The 22782-nt window shown below is 41.3% G+C and overlaps 2 protein-coding genes and 1 long non-coding RNA gene across 3 annotated transcripts in view; all 3 read left to right on the top strand.

Moving 5' to 3' along the window:
- The first annotated feature begins 1877 nt into the window (after positions 1 to 1877).
- Positions 1878 to 3075, top strand: LOC130162887 (transmembrane protein 238-like). The gene has a single exon (XM_056366748.1). It carries the CDS (start codon positions 2132 to 2134, stop codon positions 2615 to 2617), a length of 486 nt encoding a protein of 161 aa, XP_056222723.1. The 5' UTR covers positions 1878 to 2131; the 3' UTR covers positions 2618 to 3075.
- A 54-nt stretch (positions 3076 to 3129) lies between these two features.
- On the top strand, positions 3130 to 5199 carry LOC130162888 (uncharacterized). The gene is made up of 2 exons (XR_008826316.1): positions 3130 to 3440; positions 4459 to 5199. It is a non-coding gene; the product is annotated as an uncharacterized LOC130162888 (long non-coding RNA).
- Positions 5200 to 7315: 2116 nt separating this feature from the next.
- The window catches only part of snx29 (sorting nexin 29), a 128032-nt gene continuing 112565 nt past the window's right edge, over positions 7316 to 22782 (top strand). Inside the window, exons 1-11 of the mRNA XM_056365893.1 lie at positions 7316 to 8485; positions 9856 to 9920; positions 11570 to 11622; positions 12166 to 12290; positions 14724 to 14904; positions 15102 to 15172; positions 16060 to 16320; positions 17052 to 17454; positions 18222 to 18334; positions 18626 to 18722; positions 18925 to 19007. Coding sequence (XP_056221868.1) covers positions 8479 to 8485; positions 9856 to 9920; positions 11570 to 11622; positions 12166 to 12290; positions 14724 to 14904; positions 15102 to 15172; positions 16060 to 16320; positions 17052 to 17454; positions 18222 to 18334; positions 18626 to 18722; positions 18925 to 19007 — 1459 coding nt within the window. The 5' untranslated portion in view covers positions 7316 to 8478. The remainder of the gene's footprint in view (positions 8486 to 9855; positions 9921 to 11569; positions 11623 to 12165; positions 12291 to 14723; positions 14905 to 15101; positions 15173 to 16059; positions 16321 to 17051; positions 17455 to 18221; positions 18335 to 18625; positions 18723 to 18924; positions 19008 to 22782) is intronic.

Here is a 22782-nt window from a genome sequence, read left to right as displayed (position 1 = left end):
GAAATATTAAACCTGTTTTGACCGTTTACTCTTCAGGATAGTTCCTCAGGAAGACGACACAGATTCAAACCTCAGAGCATCACAGCACATGTTAGATGTTCGAGATGGAAGCGAACGTGTCGCCACTTTGGAGCATGACTCACTGATGATCAACACATTTATTAATTCTCAATGATTTTGATAATTGAGTGATTGTGTAAGTCATTTATTAAGCAGGAGTATCAGGTTTTTCTGGTGTCAAGCTGCTCAATTTGGAGGATTTGGTGCTCTTATATTCACAGCTGCAGATGTTTAGTTCAGTTCAGTCTATTTTTCAAGCAAAACTTCTCAATTCTCTGGTTGTAGTTTCTCAAATGTGAAGGATGTGTCTGTCAATGTTTTAATTGCAGGTTGGGGTTATGGGCCGATGGTTGAACAAAACTCACATTTAAAGAGTCGCCTTAGGTTCTATTTAAAAAAAAAAAAAAAATTGCTATAATTATAATTGATAACTTAAATAATAGTAAGCTTTGTAGCATTTTTCCAAAACATGGTTTGCAAGATGCTTTAAAAGGTAGAAACAACAAACATGAACCAGACATGAGTAAGAACAACAGCACAATCAATACAACAAATGAATAAAACTAATTATTTGTAGTCATGTTTGTATATATATATATTATATATTTTGGGTTTTGGTGGAACAAGACATTTGATGTTACCTTTAGCTTGAGAAACTTGTAATGAGCCGTTTTCACTCTTATTAAGTGGCTAATTAAAAGTGTCACATGTGATTATAAAAATAATAGTTTTGCAGCCTTATTTTTACCTCTAGCCGTCACACTGCACGCTCGTTATACAAACGGTACACACAAACTGTTTATACACCTTTTGTGTGCTGTAGCATCAGAAATGCATCGGCCTCGAGGGGTGTTTACTCATCGTAGGTGCAGCAGCCATCACACCTGTGCATGTGCATCTACCAGCTGTATCAGATGACAGTCCTATTGTTGATGGGATTATACTCAGGCTTGTACAGCTGCTGCACAATTGCATCATCTATATGAGACACACATGTTCTTAAAAAAAAATATATATATATACACAAGCAGATCTGTGACACCAGAATAGGAGTTTTCCCACATTCGCACATAAAATATGTTGGAGGTGAAATGTAACAAGATGATCATTATGTGGCCAGCCGCTCAGTGGTGATGACATTGTTGTCAACAGGTGGGCCGGGTCGGTCTATTCACCCGAGCCCTTCCTCTGCTGTGTGGGTGTGGCGGGTCATCTGGAATTACAGTAGTGTTCACGGGTTACTGGGCAGGAGAAGAAGCGATGCATCACACATACACTCCTGTTGGTCATACAGATGATATAGCTCCTTCATGTGACCGCTGGGAGGTGGCCGCATTCACAACTGATTTCAACAGGCACGGGCTGATCGAACAGGACGGCTCGGGGCAGAAATGAGGAAGGAAGTTGAGGAGCTGTGGATGTTCAGTGGATGATATTTGTGTTATTCACGTGTTCAGGGCTTTCCGAGGGGAGAAACAAACAATAACAGGCGTTCTGTGAGGCAACCATGGAGGTTGACTCTGGGAGCCTGCATCCTCACTCCCGCTCTGCAGCGGCCCCGGGCGGGGACTACCTCCACAAGCCCGTCACAGTGATGGCGATGGGATCTCTGATGTCTGCTGCAGGCGGACTCCTCTTCCTGCTCAAGTCATGGGGGGTGACTGAAGCGTCCTGCTCTTTAGCCTCGGCCTGCATGTCCATAGGGCTGCTGTTTGTAGTGATGGGGCTGGTGTGGATCCCTATACTGAAAGAGAAGCAGAGGCGGAAACATTATAGACAAGGGGCTTGAAGAGAGGATGGAAATGACTGTATGAGGTGAAAGTGGAAACACTATTTTTGTCTATGTTGATGCAACGGTTTCCCCTTGACACATCCAATGAAGTCACAAAGCTCGTGTGAGTCTTGCTGATAACCACTTGTGTACATTGTACTTTGACCAGTGTCACTGCAGATTGTTTCTGTCAATGAGAATTACACTTCACTGTCCTGCAGGTACATCGGCTAACTGGATCTGTTGCATTAGACTTGTCTCCACATCTGGACTCTGGGTTGGAGGATCTCCCCTGTCACCATGTCAACATCTGTGCAGGTAGAGCCGGTCATGGAGAGGAGGTATGGAGGAGTTGGCCGCTGCAAGTGCTCGTTCTGGTTCGCAGTGGTCCACGACATACTCGGCGTCTTCATCATGATGGTGGGGGTGTTCGGAGGGCTGGCTATCCACGATTTGTTCATCTACGCTGGGGCCATCATCATCTTCCTCAGCCTGATCTGGTGGGTGTTCTGGTACTCCGGGAACATCGACGTGCCGCCGGAGGAGCTGGAGGACGACGTGGGCATGATCAAGCTGAAGAACAAAAGACTCAGCCGGGTTGTGAGGCGCATGTCCGACCGTTTCTCGAGCGGCATCAGGAACTCTTTCAGAAAGAATGGCAGGTCCTTCAGAGGGGGCAACAACAGATCTTCAAACACTGGTACAGACGTGTCACTCTCCACTATATATGACACCACCTTCGCCTGCTCATCCAAAGAACTTGTGAGAGAGACACTGTCAATATGAACTAATCCATGTATATGACACCACGAGACACTGAACCTGGATCTTTATATTTGTTTCATTTGCATGTCTGTTTATTCTGTTGAAAGGAATTCTGCGTCTGCTCCGCCAACATGCACTAGTAATGATTAGACAACACTGAAATCTTATCTACATAAGATACACATGGTCTTATCTAGCAGATAAGAGGTAAACTTTGCACACTGTCACAGAGTGCGTCAAATGACACCGCTTTCTAATCTCTGACTGTTTATTAATCATGTTTTGATGATTCGTAGACTTTGAAGAGTGGGGTTGTTTTAACTTATTTATATTACATAAAAAGGTAAATTTAAACTTCATAAACCTCTGTTGTAATTCAGCTGTCCCTAACTTCACTGAAAAGTTCTTGGGGGGGTTTCAAGTTTCAAGTTGTGCCACTGTGGTAATGTATTTTGAATGCATTCGGAAACCATGAACCATGATTACACTGAAAAAAACGACTTTTTGGTGCAGTAAAATCTATTAGAGTAACTGTCATAATTTCTACATTGTAATTTTAAGATTCAGTGAGAACTAGAAATTTTCAAGTAAAACTATGTATTTTATTCACGTAATGAATGAATTGTGTGGGGAGAGTAAGTCTTATTATGGTTTTCCTCATATTATTTAAATGTTTAATAGTCACTGCACATAAACCTAGATATACTAAGTAAATTTTAATCTAATATTGTATAGAGTGTGTTTGAATCCCGCACATGCGTATTGCGCACCGTTCGTGTCCGCCAAATCACACACACTTGGAGGAGGACGGTTGGAGCTGATGCACGGCTGAGTCATCTCAAGCGTAAGTTATTGTCTTTCTGTTTAAAATTTGTGATAATATCTGGGTCCGTGTGTATTTTGATAGTTTGACGCGTTACTGTTCATAAGTTAATTTAATGTTAACGTAACGCCATATTGGGCCGGGGCAAGACTGACGGTAAACAGGAGAGCCGCGTTTTTTCGGGACAAAAAGCAATAACGTTATTTTTTGAAGCACTAACGTTACAACGTTTCTCAACTAGTGGTTATATTTAGGTGTTTATGACCTACTTGGAGCAGAACATGGTCGCGTCTGCAAAACTTTTGACTAACGTTATAGCCACAGACCGAAGGTGACTGAAGCTGCCCGCTGCGAGCGAGTGAGAGACTGACAGTGTGAGAGATAAGTCTGTAAGGACAAATAAAAACTTCCTGAAATAGGTTTTAAACACATATTTACGGACTGAATCGTCTCACACAGAGGTTATAACCTGCAGATACAAAGAGACAACGCACACGGCTAGCAGCTAACGTTAGTTAGCATGGCTAGCATAGCCATATTATACTGTGTGTAGCCCATAAAGCACATGAATAGGATGTAACCGCGGTGTTTCTGTTTTAACGGCAGCGTGCTGGGCAGGTGGGGAATGCGTTTCCAGCGTTTGTGTACTCTGAAAGATGTCTCATCAGAGTAGTGTGAGTACAGGCAGAGACGTCCTAAGGATTTTGGTACAGGCCAGCGGGGAAGTTGGGAGGGGGGACAAACGGGGTTCGGCATGGTACAGATCAACTGGGCCTAGTGTGAGTGCAGCTTAGCTCTGCTTGCTAATACTACATGCATATTTGGATGAGACCATCTCTAAATGGTAAATGGCCTACATTTGTATAGCGCTTTTCTGTTATTTGCCGAACAGTCCAACATTAGTCTCATTTAGGCAAGTTCAAAACTATGTATGCATGATATGTTATTTTCCCCTGTCGTCACTGTAATGTAATATTAAATTGTGGCTGAATGTTTTAGATCATTATTTTAATATCACAAATTGTCTGTTCTTTTTCAGGGTGAGCCAATACAGTGGACAGTTGAGGTCTAGGGAGGACAGATTCACAGGTCAACACTGGTGTCATCAGGGAGAAACAGTAGACCTAGGCCACGAGATGGTGCCAGGATGTGGCAGTACTGCCAAAGCTTGCACGCTGCTTATGGGGCTGATTTATGCCCTGAACCTTGCATACCCCCCAACACTGCGCTACACTTTTGAGGTGTTATAGAAACTTTTCCTGGAACTGGATGGGAGTAAGCTGTCCCCAAAAGTGCACGCTTTAAAGTTGAAGTTGCTGTCTTAAATGCTATCGCACTGGCAAGGACAATCTCGGCTGCTGGTACACCCCAACTCACATCTCCATCTTTCAAATGACTGCCTACACCCTAATGGAGAAATACTGAGAATTATCACCTTGTTTTAAAGTTCAATTTCATCTTGGCTAATCCGTGTAGGAAGTTGTCTGCCTGAAATATTTTCCATTTTGTGTCAGCTAAGGCATGTGTTAAATGTGGAGAAAGGGTAAAGGAAAAGTAGAAATGTTAATATTTAAAGCTGTTGATCATTTTTAATCGATTCAGTTGATTTGAGTACATTAAGGTTTTAATGGCATACTTAAAGTGCACTAGTTCATTGCTGGTTTGAATGTTGAAATTACACTGTTTCAGAGGGTTGCATGGTCTTAATTGAATATTTGAAAAGCATCTTTCCAGATGATGTTGATTTGTTAAATGTTAGTAAAATAAACATTTAATTGTATGGTATTTTAGTTGTGTGGTTTGTGATAAATATATACTAAATGCATAGAGCAAATTGTTAGACGTATGTAATATTTATCAAAAGAAAATTAGCAACAATTACATAATTATATTGAGTAATTGAATAACATAATACAATCAAATAATTGAAAATGTCAAAGAAAAAATAAAATAAAATTTACGTATTTTCTTCATAACAGTAAATACTACAGATATATAAGATTTACTTACATTTTTTAGGTAAATAATGTTCCCGTCTATGAAAAAATCAAATAGACCTTACTTAAATAGTTTAAATAAATGTAACATAAAAACATTGATGTAATTAAATAAGATTTACTTAATATTTTCACAAATGTAAAGTTTAGTTTTAGGTAAAATTTACTTGATACTGGCAAGTGAGTTTCACTTGATATTGCAGCATTAAAATTTACTTAAAACATTTGAGTGCAAATTGTTACGATATATTTTTTAAGTAAATCTTACGAGTTATTTTTTTCAGTGTAGCTTTCACAATATTTGTGATGTCACTAATTGCTGGAAGATGTGTATCAGAGAAATCCAAACAAACCCTCCTCTTCTGCAAAGGAAAGTGAAAACTGTCTTTTAGTGACAAGAAACCCGAAGAAAAACACGTTTAACACGGCGGTCTTTAAGTGTTCGATGAAAACACTCTGACAGTTTACTTAATGTTGGTAAATTATTAATAATCAGTTAATCATTACTTTGTAATTTAGTCTTAATTAATTTGTAAACAAATCTATTAATGCCTTTTGTTTGTACAATTAGTTATTAGTTAAGGTTAATGGTTTATAACTATTTCCTTGACTTTTCCATATTAAATTTATTACATTTCACATGTTCATATTTTGAAAAATATCATGAAATTGTGACATTTTTGCCAAGATACATTTGAAAATAACAATTGAATATTTACTTTTCAAAATATGATCTTTATTTTCTAATTTACACTCTGTTCTCGTTTATGTTGTAACTTTAACATTTTCTCCTTTTCTTCAGTAGCTCATGTGCCTTTATATTACATTGTTATAAACAAGTTTTAAAATAGTGAAAACCTGAAGAATATTCACACATATACATGTTTTAAACACTGGCAACAAATCTGATCTCTGAGTAAACAATGAGCCATTAACATTTTATAATCAAAAACAGACCATTTGAAGCAGTTCCACTTGTGATCCAGGAGAGGGCGCTCTAAAACTTCACTATCAGCCTGACCTATGGCGCGCCCTATTGGTCTCTCAGTAAACTAAGCAGCCAGTGATTAGAACAATAGTTCAATACTCCCATAGTTATGATGTTTGCAAAACCATCCTGAGCAGACAACGCATCTGAGAATCAGTGTGTGGAGGTATTTTGAGTTAAAAAAAAAACAACCTGCCTCCCCCGTGATGTGGTGCCCTCCCTCATCATAAAGGATACTGACCTTATAACTACCAATGAGGTTCTGGATCCATTCCAACCAGGGTTCACAGCCCTTCACAGGACGTGACGAGGTGAGGAATAACTCCCTGTTGACTCTGGGGAAACGCCATCCTGGTTTTTATTAGATCCTGGTGCCTGGTGTCATCATTAGAAAGTCTAACATCTCCTGTCACTTCTTTGCTGATGATTCACAGCTGTACCTCACACTAAAATCTAGGGATTCAAGGACATTTAAGGCTGGATGGTGAATATTTTCCTTCAGCTGAACAGTTCCGCCTTCACGTTCTGACGTCAGGCATGGAACGTTTGTCCCGCCGTCTCCATGGTCACCACAAAAATATATTTTTTTAGCATTTTTCAAAAAAAAGGCCCGGTCGCCATCTTTTTTTCCCTACATTTTCGAACCAGAATTTGGAGAATTTGGTGCAAACAAGCGAAAATAACAGTATTTTCAAGTCAATACACAATTGTTAACACACTCCACACCTGTCCCGGGAAACTGGGCACGTTCTTACTGTCTAATAATCATTTTAGAATCAATCAAAACTGAGATTCTATTAATGTTTTATCTTTATATTCAACAAGTTACATTAATTTAGTGCGGATTTTATACTGAAACCAGCTTTTTGTTTTTCGGGAAGATTAATTACTGCATTTGGCTTTAAATTAGAAGATGTCTTACCTGCAAAGGAGGTGATCCACCGTCAGCAGGTGCTCCTCCACGGGGGATCCATCCAAAGCCAATGTTTTCAGCAGGTGAAATTTGCAGTGAAGTTTATCCGGGAGGTTTTCCAGGGGATCCGCTGTTCAAGAGGTCAACTTTCCAACACACAGGTTTTTGCATCGGGTTAACTCAGGTCAAGTCCAGGTGCAAATGAGAAAGTGGACATGTCTGCAGCTCTTACGTCACCTCGGTCAACCGTCACCGCTCTGTTGCTATGACGTGCGTGCGCGTGTGCGAGAGACATGGCTGATGATAGTTATAAATTGCTGGACACCTGTGTGAAGTCTAGTCTGTAATGATAAAAACCATCTTGACTTTGTGTTTGCGTTGCATCAAGTTGTGCTTTTCTTTCCTATATTTTTCAAATACAAAAAAATTTACGGACTAAAAATTAAAAACAAAAAAAGTAACTAAATAACGAGTAAAAACAAAGTATGGTATTGCAAGTGAGCCTATAAATCTTTAGCAAAACAATACAATTTTGGTGGTGTACAAAAACAAAACAAACAAACAATCAAACAAATAAACAAAGTGTCACGTTAACCAAATCAAAAACCCCAGTTATATTTCCACACATCCACCTCTCTGCATGAAAATGATACTTCTGTAGTTTTATAACACGTTTTTACAAAAGACTACAGCTCCCACCAGGCCTTTCGTGTCATATGACAGCTGTATGTTTTGTCATGTGACCTTGACACTGCTCAGTCGGCACTCCGTTTCCCTTTTTTCGCAGTGTCACAGGCTCCAAACTGAAAATACCTCATTTCTCTCCCAAACGACCCGCCACAGTTTAGACAGGAGGTTCCATGGCTGTGAAATTACATTCCGGTTTTGCCTTCGGACGGTTTATCTGCATTATTGGCTTTGTACAACTCTTACATGTCAGACAGTGGTAGACTCACAGCCCCAGCGGCTCCCCGGCAGGCCTCTCTGTTCACCGAGTGAGCTTCAGTCCCCCACGCCGCTGTTGGGTGGGTCCAGCTCGGCCACAGAGGCGGCATGGCCCCGGTGCTCGTTGTGAATTAAAGCCGCAGAAAAGTGGATGAACCACGGCGGTGTTCAACTGTTCAGCTTGGATGTCACTGCTACCGGAGTTTGGCTGTAAGAATGAACGGTGAGTTTTGTTGTTTCGTTGCTTTCTGTTTGTCATTCAGCTATAAAAGCATAAAATGTCAAATCATGCATGCAAGAGGAGATTCAGTAACTTGTTTAAAAGCTTTTGTGTCCAGACAGTTTTCTGCTGACTTGTTCTAAAGCTGAGGACACAAGTTCCCCAATGTTAACATCCAACTAAAATGCACTTCTGCTGTTTTAAACCTTGGTGAATTATTAGATTTGGTGCTTGACTCACGCTCCAGAAAAAATCAACATCATTGAAATGCACTTTCTGAGGCTTTGAACTGTTTCATCTGTGGACGCTCTCAGTACAAATCTGTTCAGTGCACAACTACCACAGAACCACACACTGTCCAGGTGCTCTGTGGCAACCTGCAAAACATTTGATAGTTTAATGTTGAAGTGGCAGGTAAACACAAAGAGGCTGTAAGTAGTCATGATGTTATAGATCTGTGGTTAGGACAGGTTAGGTGTAGGTTAAAGGACGGTGACTGCTCCAGCTGTCATTACTCTGCAACTGCTAAGGTGCCTTTGAAGAAACTACGTAATCCAGAGCTGCAGACTATAGAAGCCTGTGTAAGAAGTGGAAAACTCCTGGTAATTATCTATAACAATCTACAATATAATAGCATATATGAATCAGAGAAATGCATGAACAATAAACATTAAAGTACCAAATGGTGTCATTATGAACACTAATATATGGACTGTTTTACTAAAGGAAAAAAGATTCATAATTAGAACTGCAGTTTACACTTATATTCATCAATTCATCAATTTTTATTTAGTCAATAAAAATTAAAGGAAATTGTGAAAAATGTTTCCCTATTTAAGTGATGCCTTCAGGTGCCTGATGCTCCAAAAAGTTATTTTACTTACAAATATGTAAAACAGAGAAAGGAGCAAATTCTCACTTGAATAAATTGGAACCAGAAAAAGGTTTTAGTAGAAATTGTAGCTTATTTTTCTGCTGATCAACACATTGATGAGTCGTTTCAGTTCTAGTTGTAACTTTGTAATCAACACATTCAAGGCCAATATAAAAATATTATTAGAAAAAGAGAAATTCCTCGAGCAGTATTGCAGAAATACGACATATTATAGCAGATATTACTGATAATAAACACAACTCAGAATTAGCCAAAAGGTTATTTTTCATCTGTAGCGTAAATGATTTCTCCATTACAACCAGACTAAAACTTTTTCTTGTCACTCTGACTGCGGTAGCTCATTACTTTCTTCAAAGTGAATTTCCTTCCTCTAGTATTACGCAATGTCTGAGAAATTGAGTCTGTATTCTAATAATTTTCCTAGTCTGTCATCAAACTGAGTCTTGGTTGTTTCCTTTGTTTGTTGTCACGTCTGCAGGCACTCAGCAGAGTGATACCAAGAGACAACACCTCCTGGAGAGGCTGCTGGATGCTGTCAAACAAGTGAGTCACCACTTATCTGGTCCAGTCCCGTAAAATAACATATGGCCAGTGGCCAAATGTCGTATAGTAGTTTGACTGGAAGAAGGAAGAAGGAAACATATTGTTTTTTTTTTTTTTAACCACAGATTCAGCTGTTACTTTCTGCCTTCAGTTCAAGTGATTGTTTAGAAATGAACACTCAGAGAAAGATAGAGACTTCCTTAACGTTAATGCTGCATTTGCACAGTCATGGAATCAGTTCACGTCAGAAGTATTAGAAGTGTTAGTAGTGATGTATTTCGCTGGAACAGGGAAATGGATAATTTTAGTTCCCTTACCCACTGTAGGCTACACCAAAACACACAAGAAGAAGTAAAAACCCAGCACTGTTCGTCTTCTGTTCAATCAAATGCAAATATTTCGGGTGGATATTAGCAAAATAAAAAGCGCTCTTAATGAGTCAAATTCTCTGAAGTGTGCTTTTGCCACTGTGCTTGGAAATGCAGCACTGACGGATGAGTTTTTATGTGATGCCCTGTCGTATACACAGAGGGGAAAGAGAAAGTGGGAAGTGCAGCTCAGGATCAGGGCTGGTCTGTATTTGTATGACATTTAGGTTTAAACAGGGAGTGAAAACCAAAAACATCAGAGACGTTTAATACAAATCCACAGCTCTGCATTTTTTTGAAAGTGAGATCAAAGCCTTCAAAGTTTCTTTTTTTTCTTTTAAACCTTGAATCGTTTCTCTGTTGTTCATGTTATCTGGTCGTAATCAGGACTTTAACCACTAGCCAAAATCGCAACCTGCTGGGTTTGTGGTATTGCACAAATATCTTGTGCACAGCACCATCAGTACAACTGCGTCAACAAAATACAGTGTGTGTTCTGTGGCTACTCAAGCGATCCAGCTCCTTGAAATGTTAGAAATGTGCTCAGCGAGACTTTTCCAGATTTACATGTGTTTTCTCCAGTTTTTTCTTATCTGCCGTCAACATTTGGACTCCTGTTCACTCTTTAAATTTACATCAACGAGCATTCATTTCTGAAATTTACAATTCCCCCCGTGTCATACAAAGATAGTGGAACTATTAAAGCCGATGCTTGATGGGAACAGGAGCTGGGGATAGAGTTAAATACAGGATGCTGGGAGGCGGCCACAGATACAGTGCACACTACCACAGCTTGCTCTCGGCTTAGCCTCATACAACTTAAGGTTTTGCACAGGGCTCATCTTTCCAAATCTAGGCTTTCAGTAACATATCCAGATGTTGTAGACAGATGCAGTAGATGCCATGACACTCCTTCCCTGTTGAAACACTTGAACAAAAACAAATAATTGCATTTACATCTCTCATAGCCAGACGTACCATACTGTTGCATTGGAACCTATTTGGTATTCAGCATTTGTAATTTAATTTAAAGTGTGTTTATATGTTGTTTCTGCTTAATTAATGTGTCTGTCACTTTTACTGTTAACTTGTTGGGTTGTTGAGCTCACTGAGTCTCACTGTCCACTTCCCTGCTGTTTGAAATAAAACGAATTAAAAAAAAGAAAGAAAAAGAGAAATGTGCTCACCGTGTGCTGGAGTGCGGTTTGACCCCAGCTGGCAAACACTGAAGAAAGAAGTATTTCTTGGTCAGCTATTATCATTCCCCTCATATCTTTCCAGTGCCAAATACGCTTTGGAGGGAGGAAGGAGATCGCCACAGACTCAGACAGCAGGTAAGAGAAGCTGATGTTGTTGTTATACATCTGTGTCTATTCAGCGAACAGGACGTTGTTTGGTTTACGTTTGTAGATCCGTGTCACTTGATGCTGTAGCTGTAGTTTCCGTCTACACATCTTATTACATTGAGGCAATAAGAAAGCTCTGTTTATTAACTTTATGAAATTCAAAAAGAAAATTGAAGCGTGTGTAAAAAAATGAGCTTCCAGCTTCATCCCAGTTTCATATCCTCTTATTTTAAGAGTTAATATTCAGGATGTGACTTCGGCTTTTGAGCATTAATTACGGTTCGAGATTGAAGTAGTTCTGCCTTGTAGCCAGCTAAAGTTAATAACAGATCTTTTAGTGGCCTCGTAAAAGGATTGTGTGGTGCTCAATATGAGCACAGTATGGACTGTTTGTAAGTTAGTGGTTGTCTCCAATTTTCAAAGCAATAAAAACGGACATCCTCAGTTTCAAATGGCATTAATTACAATTAAGAAGTGTGCATACTCCGTTATAGCACTGTATATAACCCGTCTTTGTCTCTGTCTCTGCAGGGTGATCTGTCTATGCGCCCAGTTTGAAGCGGTGCTGCAGCACGGCCTGAGGAAAACCAGAGGCCTGGCCCTCACCGCCGCTGCTCTCAAGCAGGTCGCGGGCTTCACCAGCAAGACCGAAGCAGGTATGATACTTAACAGGGCCGTTCGGTTCGCCGTCCGAGGAGACACGGTCTGTTAAACTCAGGTCTGAAGTTGAAAATCAGGGCAGAAGCTTGACATTAGCCTCCAGCGTTCACCTTGGAAAAAGGAGACCTGAGAAAGTAATAACTTTGCTACAGGTAGTTATTTTGGAAGTAATGAAGTGTTGGAAGATGTAGATGTGTCGGCGGGAAGCTCCGAGATGCAGGGATACGTGATGGTTAGAATACAGATAGGACTCTCCTGTCTGTCTTTGCACCTCAGTCTCTCCGTCTCAGTCTGCCGTGGGCAGCGCACATGCTGTGACTCTGCACCCTTAAAAAGTACACAAGCTGAATTACGCCGGTTAGTTTGTCATTATAAATGCATGTCATGTATTCCAGCTCTGTTTAAAACCCACAAAAGTTTATTTTGAATTCCAGTCAAGATCCCAAACAGCCTGTGGCTTGCAGAACCACAGGGACATGAAACGATAGTGAGTACAAAAAATGCAAAAGACATCTGGTATATTTCACGTACATGTAACTTGGATTGTTTCATTATAATTCAACTAATTTGTATTTTGTTTGTAGCTTGTAAAGTGTTGGACACGAGGACAGCATATATAACACACAATACTTTTATATTTCTTTTCTTACGTTGAGGATTCTCTTCCTTCACCTCTTATTGCTCCCTGAGGAAAAGAAGCGCATTTCTTATTATTTCAAACTCTTGATCCGACGAAAATCTCATGTTGTTTTTATTTGATTAACTTAAGTTCTGCTTCATCAACATAACCCATTATTTTTCAAATGTGTGAATTAGAATTGATTTTAAACTATTAATTATATAAACATGGGTATAATGATTATTATTATAGTATATTTAATATAATTATTATATATAATATGATGATTATTTTTCTGTGTAATTGAACTGTCAGTTTTCCGGCTGGTTTGGTAAAGTGTGTCTTGCCACTACAGATGTTTCATCCATTTAGTCATTGCTCTTAGCTGAATACTGTATTTTATCCATTTATCCATTCTGTCAACCATTTATTGATTACTTTAAAATAACTCACCTCTTACGGACGAGCTTCACTGACCCTGCAGGTAGTAACCAGTAACCCGTGTTAGTGCACAGACTGGACAGAGCACTGACTTGGCTACAACCGTTTCACTTGTTAATGCATTACATTTTGTCTAACTGTTTTAACTGTTCATCCATCACTTTAAGCCAATTATAATAATTAATCATGTTAACCATTTATCTTTTTCAGCCGTCCATCACTAACTATCTCTAGTTGCTTCTCTGCTTGTTCGGTCACTACTTCTCATACACTGCTGGTCCCAACTTGTGGGTGTTCAGGTGTTATACTCCACTCAATATGTGAAGTTATTTATTTTTTAAATTAATTAATAATTTATTTTATCATATTTGAACTACCCCACCTCTCCAAACACCCCCTGATAACTGGGAATCACTGCTCCACGAGGAAAACGAACGAAGTCTGGAAATCTTCGAGATTCACTTTATTTGCAGCCGTTACAAATTACAAAGAGCATTCTGCTGCTTGAGAGACATTAGTTTCACATTTTACTAAATTGTTTCTACTGCATCATATTGAAGAACCTTGTGGCTATTAATTCCACGTCTGGGGAGAAATGCATGACTTGTGTAATGGCTACCACCCCATAACCATTAGCATATCTGACATTTCCTGTATTTCACAGTCAATTACAAGAAAGGATTGTGGCTGAACTCGTGGGTTTCAGGCTCATTAGTGAAGCCAAGCCCCCAAAGCCAGAAATAGCAGACATCATTTTAACATATTGTTCTGAGGTTATATGCTAATTATACGCCAAAAAAAAAAGTGGCATAACTCTCGTTCATATTCGTTACCGTAACTCACCTTAGAAAACTTTACAGGGAAACAGACTCATAGGTTGTTTTTTTTTTGTCTTTTATTTTTTCCCCCTTTGTTATAGAAAATAACAAAACTGTGTGAGTTCTGAGGTCAGTGAAAATATAGAAAGGCGACTTAAAGGACGTCAGGACGGAGCCTTGTGAAAGCAGCTGTGGAAATTTGTTAATGAGAGTGAGAAGATGTGCTGACTCTCCAGACTCCAGAAGTGTTTTTGCCGCTGCCTCGCTGACCTTTGACCCTGTTGTGTAGTTGTTTTTCACAAGTTAGATGGAACTAATTCTCTCCTCCTTTGCCTCTTTTCCTCTTCACTTTTGTGTCTTGTGTTCTTTTCATCCCTCTAACTTTTTATCGTCTCTCCGTCCCTCCTTCCCTCTTCTGTTCCTTTCATTCCCTCCACTCTTTTCAACCCTCCAATCCCTCTTTTTGTCTCCATTTTCATTTCGTCTTCCTCATCACGACACCTTTCTCTCCCTCGTCTCTCCTCTTCACCGTCTCCTCCGTCTCTTTCCAGAGTTGACTTTCTGGTTTTACGTGAAGGAGCATCTGAACCGCCATGAGCTCCAGCGGTTCTACTCACTTCGGCAGATTTCCTCGGAGCTGGGCCGGGGTCGTGCATGGCTGCGTTGCGCCCTCAATGAGCACTCGCTGGAGCGCTACCTGCACACACTGCTGGCTGACCGCCCACGTCTGGGGTTGGTACAGTGTGCATTCGTGTGTGTGTGTGTGTGTGTGTGTGTGTGTGTGTGTGTGTGTGTGTGTGTGTGTGTGGGTGTGTGTATTTGCATTTTCACATTATGACAAAATGTTTTTTGAATTTTAAAAAAGCTGGTATTTCCTCTCTTTGTCTTGAGTAGAGAAACTGTTACCTCATCTGTTCTTTGTTCTGCAGAACTTACTACGAAGACTGGGCTTTTATTCTTGATGAAGAGAGAGCGAGTATGCTGCCCACCATGGCTGCAGGTGAGCTTGTGTTGTAACACTGGCTAATTGCAGGTAAACCTGCTATACACAAGACTGTAGTAGTGTTTTGTAGATTTTTAGCCATGCTAGTGCTATAGCTACATAGCATGGTACACATTAGTGTAGTTTGATATGTTATACAACATTATCATTAATATGCTAATGTAGCATGTTATGCTAACATAGCATGGTTAGTTTTCTAAAATGCATACAGTTAGTTTTTTTACATGCTAATGTTCAACATGTTATAATAACAAAGTGTACACGTGTTAACATGCTAACACACATATAATGTAACATTAGCATAAACATATCCTGATGTCATGGTAGTTTTAGCATGCTAAAATGTGTTTGGTTAGCATGATAACGAGTGTAGTAACAAGTTAACATTTAGCATGTTAGCATGCTAACAATAGCAGTAAACAGTAAAAAAAACATAAAAAACAGTAACTGAAGCAGGTGAAGTACAGCTGAAACTGATTGATCTGATCGCGAAGGGCTTTTTATACAGAAAAAAAAATGAATGCCCTAACCTTATTAATGTTAATGGCAGTGCTCTCACTTTCTAGCTATTGATGAGCACAACTGACCACAAACTCTAAAATATTAAGAATATTTACCATTGATCTTATGCCAGAGCTTTTCCTCTGTTTTCATACACGGTGAGATCGCCTGAGTTCATCTTGTGCAAAGTGCTTGGTGAGCAGTTCTGTTCACCAAGCACTTTGCACGAGTTCAAAAGCTTCTTATGATTTAACAGGCCTGATCTGTGATGAGTGATATTTTGCCTCTCTCTCTCTCTCTCTCTCTCTCTCTCTCTCTCTCTCTCTCTCTCTCTCTCTCTCTCTCTCTCTCTCTCTCTCTCTCTCTCTCTCTGCTGCACTCAGGCCTGAACTCGATCCTGTTTGCCATAAACATCGACAACAGTGACCTGAACGGCGGGGTGACTCGAGGAGGAGGCTCGTCAGTCTCCCACCTCCTCAAGGAGTCCACGCAGGGCATCGGCAGCCTGTGGAAGGAGTCGACTCAGGGGGTCAGCAGCTTGCTGCGAGAGATCAGCACCGCCACGGCGGTGGTACCCGGCTTCACCCCGCGAGGGGACGGAGCCTCAGACCCGCTACCTGTCCTTCCACGCAGCACCTCTGCCGGTAGGGAACTGCAACATTTAACATGCTGTATTTTTATTAATGCAGAATACTGTTATTTTCTCTTTGAGTGTGTTTGTGTCACAAAGTCATCCCAGAACCAAAACACAAACACTCCAACTACATATGGCTCGGCTGAAGCGTGCTTAGTGAATGCACTGCTAGAACAAATCTAGTGGCTGCAACACAAGGCATCTACAGCACAGAGCTGCAGTAGCGATGAAATCCCCCATGAAATAAACTTCCAGGATGCTGGCCTCCTTATTTGACCTCGTTTAGCTCTCTCTGCCCCGGCCCGTCCCATCGGGGAAAACTCACACCATTTTCTGGCCAGTGCTCAGTGAAATGAACAAGCTTTTAAATTCTAACTGTGCGGCGGTAAAACTTTCCACCGGAATGAATGCAAATGAAATTCTTGGGGCACCACCTTGAGTTGGTGCCCCAGCTCCCTTAAAGTGGGAAGAGCCATTCAGATTATTCAGCGGTCGACTCGCTATATGCGCAGTCAGAGTTTTTGGCTCTGAAAAGGAAAAGAGATGAAGCACAGAAAATGCACTTTTAATGGTGTAATTGAAATAAACTTAAGATGCTGATGTCACCATAAATATTAAACTTCGTATGAACATTTGGAGGGAGCCAGTCCAGAAAGGTGAAAAGTACTGAATTAATTTAAGTTTCACTTAATTGAGATTGAGCTTTTCGTTCACTTTTTTTTTCATCTTTATCCTGCCCAGACTCAGGGCTGAGGAAAGAGCGCCGTAGGAAAAAGAAGATCACCAACATCATTTCCTTTGATGATGATCTGGATGGAGGGGCGGAGGATGAGGAGGAGGGGGAGGAGGACTCCCAGAAGATGGGCACGATGAGGAAGAGTCACACTGCTCCTCCTCAGAGCAGTGTGGAGGAAGGGATAGACCCTTTGGAGCCGGACTTTCCCCAGTCGCCGGCTCAGAACGGCCTGGTTGAGCCGGGCATAGTCAGCTGGGTGGGGTCGCCACATCCCTCTCGTACGCCTCCCATGACTACACCTCCTTTGCCTGACAGTAAGAGCGTAGACAACGAGGAGGAGGAGGAAGAGGAAGAGATGTACAAACCCAGAGCACAAACCCAGGAGGAGGAGAGGATCAGCTCTGATCAGTGAGTCACGTGACTTATCAGTACCAGTCATGGTTGTCCAGGAAACGTTTGTGAAATTAAAAAGGAGATAATGAAAAAAATACAGTTATAAATTAAACATGCTCATGTTTTTGTTTCACCCTGTTTAATTTGTTGAGTTGTCAAATTAGAGGCTCCTGCTGCTGATGAACAGGTTCTGGTGTCTTTTCATCAGAAAACAAAATCATTCAGAGCCTCAACTAATAGACAATCAATCAATAATATAGCTGCAAGCTGCAATTTGCAGATTTCTAACCCACTCAAAAGAGAGAAGCAGTTCAGATGGCCACAATGCAAGTTGAATTATTTTATAGATCATTAACATTATTGTTTCTTACTCTCGTCATGACGGTTATTCATGACATAACAGACAAAAAGAAGCTCCTCGTACCTGCAGTAGATGCCTGAGAACATGCATAAGCACGTTGCTAAACAGGAACAGCTCATAGCTAATTTGGCGCTTTCAATGGCGCCAGTTTGGTAAAAAATGTAAGCAAAAATAATGGGGCTCAAGTTGTAGCCCACAGCCCAACTCAGTGAGTTTACTGCAACATTAAACTTCCTGTTTACATCCCCCACAGTGTTAGACCTCGAACACCCCGAGATAATAGACTACAGACTGTGTTGTGCAGTTGAGGCTTTAATCTAAAAACCCGACCCGTGGGGCTGAGTGGAAGTGAAATGCAGTGATTGCTCGTGGGGGAAAAGCCACAACCAGACTGACTGAGATTGAACTTCTTTTGTTACAGGGTGGTGGTGGGAAGTCTGTCCAGCGTGTCCACGTGGAGCCCTCTACAGGTGATGACGAACCACAGCAGCTCAGACATCCTCATCCCCCTGAACCCTGCAGACCCTCAGCCAGGTACGACACACACCAACGCACTTTATTCAGACTCCCGTAATCCACAAGGAAGATAGACGCATATTAAAAAAAACAAAACAAACACTTCCTGATGCCAAATCAGTTTTTAATCTCTTCAGTGCCTTCAGCCCAAACTGCTGCACCGATTCCCCTCGTCACTGTTTCACAAAGATTCTGTGATATTTGTTTGACTGCACGGCTTCAGCGCAGGGATCAGTTATTTATCAGAATGAAATCTAGGGACTTTCTCTGCAACTCTATATCTTTACTTTCACTTCCATTTTGTTTCAGTGAGCTCTGTGGAGGACACAGCTGCATTTCCTGCTCAGTGTGAGTCAACGGAGCCGGTGGGAAACTGTGAGAGCAGCAGATCAGAGCTGACGTTCAAGTAAGCTTTCAGACGGGGATGATGTGTTGTCATGGGAATCATTTGCAGTGAGGGGGAAAAAAATATTTGTCAGGTATAGTCACAGGAATGAACATGCTGGTGTGGTCAGTGTGACTTTTTTTTTGCTGCAGCAGTAGAAAAATAAATTATGATGATGAAAGAGTTTCAAAAGTACCTGATTTTCTCTTTTCATGTGTTGCAGTATGGAGTCCAGTCCGCCGACGCAGCCGGCTCCACTTTCCAGCGTGCTGCCAACATCTGGTCTGCCAGAGTCCATGACAGTGGGTGAGTGTTTCTCCTCTTCCCACATCTGTGTGTCTCTTGCTCTTCTTGTTTGGTTTGTTCCTGAAACCTGTTCTGTGGAATGATTCATCGTGGATTTTTCTTCACATGTGAACCAGCATCATAAAGTGTCTTTTCACTGGACTTCACTTGTAGCAATTAAATCACTTTAACTGCAAAAACAAAAGGAGGTGGATTACATTTCTCACGAATGATGGCGACGGTGAAAAAAAGATGCGAGGACTCACACTGTTGATAAAACCTGCAGCAACTGGAGCGTCGTCAGTCATGCACTGCAACAACTCCCCCGATAGAGAGAACAAAACTACTCTGTGAAGTAGTCAAATGTGCTGATTTCAAATAAAAAATATCTAAAAAATCTGCCAGTGGGTTCAGCATAAATCACTTCTGAAGCTTTCTGGAAATTAGCATAAAAATCAAGCCACTCCAAAACACTATTAAACCTGAGAGCTGCTGGGAAAAGCCTGAGACTGAAGCTTGTTTAGCTTCATACAGCAAGAAACTCTCTCTTATTTTGTACTCTGCTCCACAGCCGGTCAGATCAGTGATACAGATGATCCACATTAAATATGACAGTTAAACTCACGATAGTGGAATCGCCACTTTCTCTTGAGGTTTAATCAGAATCTGTTTAACACCCCCAAGAAGTTTGCGGCAGTAATGAATCCTTTGGAAGTCCTCACATGTCTTTGTTGGGAAATGTCACCGCAGCTGTCGTCTGTAGTAAATTAAATCCAACCTGCTGATTAGTTTGCAGTTAAAAGTGATCTAATTGCAAAGGAGCGAGGCTCTGTGCCAAGAGATTGCTCAGATCTTTGCCACCTTTTCTCCATCATAGCAAACCATCCACTAGGTGGCACTGTTGGTCCAGTGTGTGCACATGTTACTGTACTTGGATACACACACTCCTCTGCCCCCCCCCCCTAAAGAAATTTTTTATTTATTTATTTTTGGTGAGAAAGTCAGATTGTGTGAATGCCTGAAATTTACATCAGCTATGAGATTTCAGAAATTTGAGATTCGAACAAACACTAGATGAGCATTGCATTAGCAGAGCTTAGACCCCTATCCACTCATAGTGATGCTGTTTCATTCCTTGGATTGTGTCTGTCCGTGTGTGTGTGTGTGTGTGTGTGTGTGTGTGTGTGTGTGTGTGTGTGTGTGTGTGTGTGTGTGTGTGTGTGTGTGTGTGTGTGTGTGTGTGTGTGTGTGTGTGTGTGTGTGTGTGTGTGTGTGTGTGTGTGAGAAAGAGAGGGCGAGCCAGGGGAGGAAAGGTGAGTGCAGCCACCTGTAAGCGCAGGGATGGAGCCGTTGTCCAGTCTATTAGCCCTCGGTAAGAGGAGGTCACGGGGTCACACAGAGAGAACAGTCGTCGAGGTGCAGAGCTACACGACGCCTCGGAAACATATATAACAGGCGACCTCAGTTAAAGATCAGCTTTTTGATTAAAAAGGCAAATCCGTTTGTATCACATGATTTTGATGTCGGCCCCTTTAAGATCAAAGAGCAACGAGCTTTTTCTCTCTGACGTCCAGAAATCACATCCGGAGAAATCCATCGCGACGGAGGCAGAGATACCGATTTCTACGCCTGCTGTCACGTAACCCACAGCAACAAGGGGCAGCCGCGGTCCAATTGAAAAATGCATAATGCAGCATTATGGGAAATTTCAGCACGCCGTGTTTGTTGTCGCTTGTTGTTATAGAGAGTAAAAATCAGGATGTCTCAACCTCTGCTGCTTCAATTTTGACCATTATTTATTTTATTTATTTATTTTAAATGAGCCTCTTTATGAAAGAACAATACTTAATCACTTGAGCTTGTTAATAAATTCAGAAATCTGAAGTGAGTAATAAGATGTTTTATGAATAGAAAAATTAGCGACGTATCATTAAAGTGTCTGTATGTTTTTAGTGCGGAGGATTAGTTAAAAACAGCTGATGACAGGGTGCGCTCATTTCACGATGACGGCCTCGTGAAGCACACACACACACACACACACACACACACACACACACACACACACACACACACACACACAGACGCACGTACAAAACATTCTGGATTTTAAATTGCACGGGAGAAAGTGAGAGGAGAAATGGCGTTAGAGAGGAAGAAGCAGAAGTGTGTGGCGCAGAGCTCTCCCTCTCTCTCGGTGTGTGTGAGGCCGAGTCCATTGATTGGAGAGTATGGAGTCTATAATTCACCAGGCACCTCGATTACATGGCCTAGCTCTCTGCTAATGCCGCTATTATTGGAACAATTGAGCAAGAGCGTGTAGGTTCCGGTGGACACACACACACACACACACACACACACACACACACACACACACTTTTTACTCTTTCCCCCAGCAAAGATGGCTGTTACACGTATGAGCTGCGTGCATATGTATCTACGCTCTCACACACTCACTCTTCCTGCGAGGACAGAGGGGCGTCCTGCTGCACTGAAGTCCCTAATGGCTCGTCTGTGGCACCCGCTGCGAACGCGTGGTCGGACTAAAGGTCACGTTTATTTCTGGCCTGCTGATGTGGAGAATGGAGCTGTGGAGATAATAGACTTACTCTTTTCTGCTCCTGTGTTGTGCTCTTCATCACACTCCTCCTCCTCCTCCTCCCCCCAACCAGGCACTTAGCTCGGGGTTGGAGGAGACCTACTTGTGTCTGGGGCTACATTGACACCCTACATTAGTTATGAGAATAGAGTTGTGGTCTCTCTCTCTCTCTCTGTGTGTGTGTGTGTGTGTGTGTGTGTGTGTGTGTGTGTGAATGGTGGAATTCAAAGTGCAGGGTAGATTAACTCCTTGTCTCATGGTTGTTATTTTTGGAAAATTTGTGGTACCCGTCTCTTTGTGCACCTCCAGCCATAACTAAGGAGATGAGTCACTGCACCACCACACAGCCAGGTCTGTCCTTAACATCAGGATGGAGATAAACATCAGCTGACTCCTGGCAGACTGTGCCTGTAGCTGATGCAGTCCAATTGACAGGCTGAAAAACATACTGAGAGTTTTAGACTAAAGTTGCTGGTATCTGATATTTTGAATAAAAATAAAGATGAATTGAGCTGCAACTAACTAACTTTATTATTTCCAACTTGTATTTCAGTTACCATTTCTTTTGATTGATTGCTTTAGTCCATAAAACCTCAGACAATAATGAACAATGCTCATCACAACTTCCTCGAGGCCGAGGTGTGACATTGTCAAATTGCTTTTTCTTTTTTATTCAACTGACGGTTCAAAACTCAAAGATAGTCAATTTGTAATCTTAAAAAAAAAAGAAAAGAAGAAAATCCTTAGAAGTTGGAATCAGTGAATGGTCAGCATTTTCATTTTAAAGAATGAATTGAACTACTTATTGATTGTCTGTGACTGTTTGACGACCCGTTTCAGCACTAATCGTCTTCATTGACTCTAATGAATGGGATCTAAATGGCGATGACCTCTGGATAACACGCTGAGGAGGAAAAAAAACGTTTTCTTTGAGGACTCACTCACAATCTCATTCTACTCACGGTGCGGGGAAAAGAAATCATTTAAAGATCTCCTCCAGACGTGTTCTAAGATGTATAGAAATGGTTCAATTACCTGGTTAAAACTTCTTAAAACGACATCTACTCTAGTGAACTACTCTTCACCGTCTCCTTCTTCACTGATGAGTCCGTTGTGCACAAATACATCCACGCAGCAAAGTGACGGCCAGACGTCCAGGTGAAATCAATGTTTGAGCTGCTCATTACTTTCATTTTCAAG

The sequence above is a fragment of the Seriola aureovittata genome, chromosome 21 (genome assembly GCF_021018895.1).
Source record: "Seriola aureovittata isolate HTS-2021-v1 ecotype China chromosome 21, ASM2101889v1, whole genome shotgun sequence".
Classification (NCBI taxonomy): Eukaryota; Metazoa; Chordata; class Actinopteri; order Carangiformes; family Carangidae; genus Seriola; species Seriola aureovittata.
Note: the sequence above shows the minus strand (reverse complement) of the source record. Positions and strands in the feature narration are given on the sequence as shown.